The 9,249-nt window shown below is 34.6% G+C and overlaps 1 protein-coding gene across 1 annotated transcript in view; it reads left to right on the top strand.

Annotated features, from left to right (window-relative positions):
• LOC107757676 (gamma-2-syntrophin-like) overlaps positions 1-8,989 on the top strand; it is a gene marked incomplete at its 3' end in the record, with an annotated part of 75,420 nt that extends 66,431 nt beyond the window's left edge. The window contains exons 13-16 of the mRNA XM_016575237.1: positions 1,637-1,708; positions 2,702-2,767; positions 8,639-8,779; positions 8,866-8,989. Coding sequence (XP_016430723.1) covers positions 1,637-1,708; positions 2,702-2,767; positions 8,639-8,779; positions 8,866-8,989 — 403 coding nt within the window. The remainder of the gene's footprint in view (positions 1-1,636; positions 1,709-2,701; positions 2,768-8,638; positions 8,780-8,865) is intronic.
• Positions 8,990-9,249: the final 260 nt, after the last annotated feature.

Below are 9,249 nucleotides of genomic sequence, written 5' to 3'. Positions count from 1 at the left end.
TGAGATCGGTCGCTTGTTCACAGTGTAGTATTTCCTGTACAGTGAATGGCACGTAATGCACTATATAGGCGATAGGGAACGATTCAGATAGTGTAAATATGCTTTCGATTGGGGCAAATGAGGTCTGGTTTCATGTTGTGTCACGCGAACCACGGCAGCACACACAGTCTGATCTGGACTTTGGCTCCGGTCCAGAGATGCAATCGCACGGAGCGATCATATGCACGAGTCGGCATATATTAAACACTTGTAAAACTACGCAGCCTCAGCATGATTATGATCACTATTTTGTTTAACTAAGAGTTTCATATTGAATCTATTAGACTGTGGCTGTCAAATGCGGCTTTACCGAGCTCAACGGCTCTGACCCCAGCAGATATAAACAAAACGCTATTGGCTCAAAAATAAAACAAATGACTAGTTTTCCAAAACAGAGGAGTGAAATAATGAATCAGTAGAACCTCTGCAATACATTGTGTTGAAAGAACCTCACAATTGTGCACTTGTTTTCTTAAAGTCCCCATGAAATCAAAATTAAAGTTTTTTGGGTGTTAGTATCAATATGTTAGTCTTAAGGTTATCTATAAGCCAGTGTGCTCCAAAACAGTGACAAAATTCATTTAGAAGATATAAGCCCGAGCTCAACGGCTCTGACCCCAGCAGATATAAACAAAACGCTATTGGCTAATTTAAAAAGGGGGCGGGGCTGCTCGATATGTCCCGCCCTGTCTTCCTGTTTCAGTTGAAATTACGTCACCACATAGAATAACGCTGCTGTTTCAAGGCACTTCTGGGGACCTTTAAAGGAGTAGTTCACCCGAAAATGAACATTTGCTTAAAATGTGCTCACCCTCAGGCCATCCAAGATGTAGATGAGTTTGTTTCATCATCAGATTTGGAGAAATGTAGTATTGTATCACTTGCTCACCAACAGATCTTCTGCAGTGAATGGGTGCCGTCAGAATGAGAGTCCAAACAGCTGATAAAAACATCACAGTAATCCACAAGTAATCCACACCACTCCAGTCCATCAATTATTAACTAAAATATGAGTCCATAATTCATAATAACGCTTCCTCCAGTAAAAAAAAGAGAAAGAGAAATCTGCACAGATCAAGCACTGTTTACAAGCCAAAACAGCTCTAAACAAATATGTGGCTGGATTTTGATGTGAGAGACAACAGGAGATGGACTTTTTCCCTGGAGGAAGCGTTATTATGGATTATGGACTGGAAGCAACGGTTTGAAGTTAAAAAGGTCTTAAAGATGAATTTGTTTCTCATAAACAAGCACCTTTTGTCTTCTCAAGACGTTAACTGATGGACTGGAGTGGTGTGGATTTCTTGTGGATTATTGTGATGTTTTTATCAGCTGTTTGGACTCTCATTCTGACGGCACCCATTCACTGCAGAGGATCCATTGGTGAGCAAGTGATGCAATGCTACATTTCTCCAAATCTGATGAAGAAACAAACTCATCTACATCTTGGATGGCCTGAGGGTGAGAACATTTTCAGTAAATGTTCTTTTTCAGGTGAACTACTCCTTTAACCTACTGCAAGGGGACTGCAGTAAGCGGCTGTATCCTCACTAATGGATGTGTAACAGTGAGATTTCTTTCTGTGTTTTTGTGTCAGATCTTGGCATCAGACTGGGCTCAAGCAGAGGCTAGTTTTCACCTCTGTGAGGTTCTCTTTAAGGTTCATAAGGTACGAACACACATGTATGACTTTTATCAGTAGATGCTGAGTGCTTTGTATTTGTTTTGTTTGCCATTTAAAGTCAACATGAAATCAAAACGTATGTTCCTAAATCATATTCCTGCTCTTATTGTACATGATTCATCAGTGCACATTGTTCTAAAGAAATAAAATATTTGTTTTCATATTTTGTTGTTAAAAATAAATACATATTAAAATGTATTTGTATATGTAAATGTATATGTATAACAAATATGCATATATTAGTCTATTTGATAATGTTCTCAGCTTAACAATAAGGATTTTTTTTTTTTTGATGACCAAGTATTTGTATTTACTCTGCCCCAACACAAAACAGTGATTTAAAAAATATATGTATATTTTTTGTCAAAAATTTTATGTGAAAAAAAAATATTTTTTGAAGAATTGAGAACTTTTATTGAGCAAGGATGCATTACATTGATCAAAAGTGACAGGAAAGACATTTATAATGTTACAAAAGTTGATTTCTATTTTAAATAAATGCTCTTTTTTTAACGTTCTATTCATCAAAGAATCCTAAAAAAAATCAAATGTATCACAGTTTACACAAATATATTCAGCAGAACACTTGTTTTCAACATAATAATTGTTTAATAATTATCAGAAATGTTTCTTGAGCAGCAAATCAGCATATTAGAGTGATTTCTGAAAGATCATGTGACACTGAAGACTGGAGTAATGATGCTCAAAATTCAGCTTTGATCTCAAAAATTACATTTTACAATATATTCACATAGAAAACTTATTTTAAATTGTATTAATATTTCACAATATTATAGTTTTTACTGTATTTTTGATCAAATAAATGCAGCCTTGGTGAGCAGAAGAGTCATTCAAAAACCTTACAGAAATCTTACTGACCCCAAACCTTTGAACAGTAGTGTATATATTTATATTTATAGTTATATAGAAACCAAACAAACTTAGAACTGTCACTATGTCTCTTTTGCTGCTGTCTAGCTGTGGATAGCGGAAGACTGCTGGATACAGACCAAGTTTTATCTGGGGCTCCAGCAGGACAGAATTGTGAGAAAATGTCTCCATTTCCTTTTTAATTATGTTTTCCTTGGCAGAAAAAAGCTTCCACAGAAATCAATCCAAATGCCACTTAAGGAGGTTTTATTGCATTATTCTTATTACTATAATACAAGAGTGAAAACCATCCTGTTTAGGCACAGTATCAAATAGCAGCATTTGTTGTATTTAATAGAATTATCATCTGTTTTTCAGTAATGCATTACAGTAATAATAATAATAAAGCGATGCTGAGCACTTTTTGCATTTCGGCAACAAGAATGAGGCCTTTAATTTAAAATATATATCCTGTCAATCAGCATTAAAATACCACTTCAAGAGATGAAACACAGAGAAAGCGGAATATGACAAGTGAAGCATTGATTTCTGCATCTGTCAGCACTGCGGTGCGATGCATGCGAGAGCAGGAGCTCGTCTGTGTCTGATTCGTGCGTTTCAAATGTTATTACTGCTTTAATTAAATTCCTCTGAAGAGTCTTTTCTGTGAGACCTCTCCTCGCTGAGCCGTTAAATTACCTCCAGCACACAAAGGTCTAGCGCATCTCCAGTGTCCCCGTGAACTCCTGCAGGGCGTCTATTATGAAGTATATGCTAACATAAGTTCACGGGATGAAGGGGATTTAAGTCTGAGCGGCTCCGGAGACTCACGTTACTCACATTTAAGTCGTCTTAAATACCACCCGGGGTCAAACGGAGAGCGTCACATTGCTCGTTTCCGGCGATATCCCGACGCGTAAGTATGCATTACTACGGCATATTTATTTATGGCTCATGAGCATTATGTAGGTTTAGCGCTCTGCCGGTGGCTCTTCGGCGTTGATTCGCTCATACTTTAGCTTAGAGGAGCAGATTAATGGCTCTCTGGATAAACTGCATATCATATTCCATGCAAGAAATCAAAATCCTCATCTAACACAGCACTAACGTTTTATTTGAGGTTAATTGAGGGAGTAAAGGCCACAAAAAGCCTAATAGACCATCGTGACATGCTGCCAAGTCATGACAGCAAAATTGACTACGTGTCCATTTGGTCTTTATTCCAAGGGCGATTTCCAAATGGCATTTTTGTGTCCTTGAAGGACATGTCGTGAATGAATCGGTGATGGATTTCATTGTGTGAAATGTTCACTTTCATAGGCTAGTGAGAAGATGAACATGACGCCCGCTTTCAAATGTAATTCACCTCAGAATTACAGCTCGTGATGGGATGTGATGAATTTGACCTTTGGAGGATGGTTGCACAATATTGGAAAAACTGGCATTGTGATATTTTTCTGCATTATACAGTATGTTGAATGTGGTTTTGATGGAGAGTGCAGCTGCATAGAAATAAAAAATAGTTAAAAAAAAAAAAGCAGAAAAAAATGACTTTTTACTTTTTGAATCTAAACCATCCTTTAAGGGCTGTCAACTTGTTATTACTGTTTTTGACCAATTCAATATGACATTATAATTATTATATAAGACAATATTAATACTTATGATTTGTTTTGTGATTTTAAATAAAATATTACAAAAATAAGAGATATATTTATAATAAAAAAATCATTTTTAATTGACATTTTTTTAGTTTTTTGTTGTGTTTTTAATATATATTTTCTTAAACATGCTTATATTTTTTTTAGTGCTGTCAAACCAATCCAAACATCCAAAATAAAAGTTTTTGTTTATATAATATATGTGTGTGTACTGTGTATATTTATTATCTGTATATAACACATGCATGTACATATTTAAGAAAAATATGTTATAGTTCTATATCAAATATATATATATATAATATAAATTATATAAATATAAATATATACATGTAAATACATGTAAATATTTTCAAAATATATACTGTATTTGTGTGTATTTATATATACATAATAATTATACACAGTACACACACATATATTACATAAACAAAAACCTTTATTTTTGATGCGATTAATCGCGATTAATCTTTTGACAGCACTAATTTTTATTTTATTTTTATTTCAGTTTTATATATTTAATGGCTTTAGTTAACTATAATAACCCTGCATTGAGTTTTTATTTAAAATAAATAAACGTGTGTGTGTGTGTGTAATTTTATTTTATTTTAACTTTTTTTTCAACTGTTTTAGTTTTAGTTGACTGTTATAACCCTGAATTGAGCTTTTATTTTGTTGGTACGCTTGCAAATATGTGCTGCGGGTTTCAGAGTTATATCATTTATATCACATATTTATCTAATTAAATCGCAGCTTTCACGATTTGAAAATCAAAGTAAGCCATATTGGCATATCGATTTACTTAGATATATTGTGCAACCCTACTTTTTATTTTGCAAAAGATTTCAGTGTTATGTGTGCATTGCTGCCATTAAAGCTCTCTGGTGTCACGTGCCAAAATATCTTGACTCTCAGCATTTATGTTTAAGTTTGTGCATTATTAGATACTTTTATCCACTGAACACTTTCAGTTCAAGCAACTATATACATGTCCTTAGTTCTGTGTAATTCCTTCATAAATCCATCCTGATGTAAGCTCTTTCACTGAATTGAATGCAACAGTTTATGAACTGGTTTTAAAAGAAGAATTGTATTCAGTTTTTATAGCTAATAATTGTAATGGAGGATATGAATCCAGACTCATTAAGGCCATTTGAAACATTTTCCACTAAATTCTTCACATCATGTTCACTGGATTTTATCTCAGGGCTGTAGCAAATGTCTATTCAAGGATTTTGGTGCATTTTTCCCCCGTTTGCCCAAAAGCAAAGGGTCAGAAAGCAGCTCTGAATTACTGCCTACCCTTAACCAGACATTTATAAATAATACAAAGGAACGAAGCTGTCAGGGGCTATTTAAATCACTGCAGTGCTCCGACACAGAAAGGGCAACATGCAAAGCTCCAGATTCAGTCTGATTATCTGCCACCGTCCGTCCAGAGCGCTCCTGAGCTCCGCGTGCTGCGGGACACTTTTATGAGGAGCGTGAAGGATTGTGTTATGGTTTTATGTGAGGAAGTTAGCGGGAGTTCAGGATCACAGCTTCTCTGGGTTCAGTGCGCTGAGATCTGGTTTAGATGAGGCCAGATCTGAACCAGACCAGTCCCCTGAGAAGATCCATTTCTGATATGAATGAAAAGCACAGCAAAACTAGCGGGGAGGATGGATGGATGGATGGATGGAATATATACCTATATAATTTTATATATTGGCAATATATTTATTTTTACATACATTTTATAGATTGATATCTGTATGTTTTATATATAATGAAATAGAACTATATATTATTTATATATTTTTAATATTTCTTTTTTAAATACATTTTAAATATTTAGATTTTTTTTAGATATTTATTTTTAATTTATTATGTATATTTATACATTGTATAGATAGATGGATGGATATTTGTGTATTTTTATATATCTATATTTTATTTATATATTTTTTAGAGTTTAGATAATACATTACATTTATACGTAATGTATTATATTTTATTCAGAATTAAATATTTCTTTAATTATTCATTTTATATATTAAAAGCTTAGTATATTGCCTGAAGTGAATGTGAAAGAAATGCACTACTTAATGTTGTGTGTTTGTTCAGATATTTGACTCTAGTTCTGCTTCTCTAAGCAACTACCACTAATTAAGATGAAAGTGACTTTCAGTAATTCACTAAGGATAGTTGCAGACTCAGTGATTTGTGCTTCGCGTCACTCCGCTGATGATGTTATGGTCCTTCATCAGTTAGTCTTGATTGTCCAGCTCTCGTTTAGGACGCGGTGATTGACGGCTCTGAGAGATGCAGGAGTGTGTTACAGAGCCACGTTTCGCTTCAGATGCACTCCAGAAAGACATGAGTTCATTCTGCGTTTGTCAGCATCATCTTCATCACTGCTGGACCACATCGAGAATGAACACATATCTCTGTCCTTAGGGATGCAACTAAAGGTGACAGAGAATTTAAATTAGTGCTTGATTAGTGGTTTGTTCTCCAGACAGCTAGATTTGTTTTATAGTCTTGGGACAGAATCATCCTTTAGACAAGTATACAAACAGACTATTGGCCACTGCATTGCAAACACACAATTCTGTTGTACAATACATACTTAACATGCATTATATGGTATAAAAACAGCAAGTGTGTGTATTTCACAGTTGCACAGATGCAGCTGGCCAGTGGACAGCAAACAAGATTCTCTTCATGACAGTAGCTGAAGAGAGAAAACTGTAGATAGAAGCAATTACCATTCATTGCATTGTTAATTACAGTCTGTATTGCATGCATTGTTGCATTCATCTGAAATGCATGTGCAGTGCATCGATTGCATGCATGTTTGCATTCACGTATATAGAATATGTGCATTTTCATGTGATGCAGTAAAACAAAATCAGCAGCCCATAAAATAAAAAATAAAAAACCTTTGTTTGTCCAGATGTTGTAGTCATGCATCTGTTGCAATTCATTAAGATCAGCAAACACAACAAGGGCTTAACAGGCTTTTATTTACAGTTCAGTGTTGATTCAGTTCAATATATGTAGTTCCTCAACTGTAAAACATGTTCAGGTCAGTGATAAGCAGGAATAGCTGTGCCGTTAAACCAGATGTGTTGGTATCAGGGTTAATATATAGTTCAGTCATGAAACTCTAGATGGCGCAGGCTGACGGGGTGTTAACATAACTGATGATATTCAGAGAGTTAAACGACTTGTCTCAAGCTGATTGGTTCATGCTGCATATGCAGCCAATGAGCTTACTGCCTTGCATTTATATGGCTGGCTAGCATTCACTTGAGATTCCTGCAGCGTGCTTTCAGAGTTCTCTGAAACCCTCCACCTTCCCCAGCTCCACCTGTATAGATCTGCTACGGGTTATTTTATATGCTATTTGTGCAGCAGCAGTATGTCTTAAATACTCACAGCACTGTATCGCCATATGCATTGGCAGTAGCAAGTTCCTGTACTTGCTTGCAGCAGCAGCAGCAATAATCTACAACTACAGCAATAACCAACAGCAGCAGCAATTCAGCAGCAGCGTAGCAGATCTATTCCGCCAAGACCAAATACATTAACATTGTCATATCCATCACCATGCTAAAATCTTCCGAGAGTTGTCTTGATTGAATTATAGTTAATTAAAACTGAAACCATAAAAGAACTTGAAATAAAATACATTTTAACTAAAATAAAATATTTGAAAAAATAAATACATTTAGTTTAACTTGATACTAAAGTTGTACTAAAATAACAAAAAATGCATAAAATCGATCAGCATAGATATTGTTTGGGTTCACATACTTGCATAGAGTAGATTTATATCTTCGTAAGATACAGCATAACTTAAACATGAATCCCCCTTCAAAATTATTGTTTTTTTTTGTTTGTCCAAATTTTTTTGAAGATGCATCTGTTGCAATGAAAAAAGTGTATGTGTGTATGTACAGTATGTAAGGTTTATTTTTTTATTTATTATTTAAATTTTTTTTTTTTTCATTTACATTAAATTTTTTAAATGATTTTGTCTGATGTTATTTATGATCGACTTGATATTTATATGTATGTAAGGTATTTATTTATCTATTTATTCATTTATTTATTTATAATTGTGTATGTTTTAGTAAATAAAATTTTTTATTTACTTTTTTGTTTGTTTGTTTTATTTTTTATTTTTTTATTTTCTCTCTCTCTCTATTTATAATTTTTTTTATTTTAATTAATAAAAGAACGTAATAAAAATCCGTTGCAATTCATTACATCGATAAAAGCATCTTTTTTTGTGAGAAATAGCCTTGTGTTCGTAGTTCAGGAGGGGTTTTGTATGAGGAACAGTGTGGCGTTGCATGTTTGGCCGTTGATGAAGCGTCTGTGTTTGCTCTCACAGACTGCAGAGCAGAAATGTGGCACATTTGCAGCATGCTGGGACTTTCTCTCCGCTCAGCTTGACAAGGAAATCCTCGACAAACCTCACTCTGTGTTTTGCCCATCCCTCAGGAGAAGCTCTCCAATTAGCGGCGTGTATTCTGTGCTTTACATGTGACAGGCGCCGCTTACACGAGCAGACAGTGAGAGCCGCAAATCCGCTTCGCTAGCGTTTGCTTCCTCTGGCAGCTCATAACACCACGACACATCTGTGCTTTCTGTGAAGAAGAGCAGGAGTGTGAGACCTTCATGCCTCCAGAGCATGCTTGGACATCTGACCTGAGAAGAGACTTTAAAGGAGACATTTTGGAAAGTTTGAGTTCATGCAGTTAGAGTCCCTAATTAATTAGAGTTATTATAGTAAACTGTAGCTGAAATTAAAACCTTAGAAAAGTAAAAATAAATGTTAACTGAAATAAAATATTTATTTATTTTTCAGCTAATGGCCAGTGCAAAATCTCTCATTTTAATTTAGCTTTAACTTGTCGTACCAAAATAATAAAACTGATAAACTGATAAAAGCTATATATAAACTACTAAGAATGAAAAACACACAACAAAATTACTAAAACT

This window comes from Sinocyclocheilus rhinocerous, unplaced genomic scaffold (genome assembly GCF_001515625.1).
Source record: "Sinocyclocheilus rhinocerous isolate Xijiao unplaced genomic scaffold, SAMN03320098_v1.1 scaffold2850, whole genome shotgun sequence".
In the NCBI taxonomy this organism is placed as follows: Eukaryota; Metazoa; Chordata; class Actinopteri; order Cypriniformes; family Cyprinidae; genus Sinocyclocheilus; species Sinocyclocheilus rhinocerous.
This window is presented reverse-complemented; position numbering and strand designations above follow the sequence as displayed.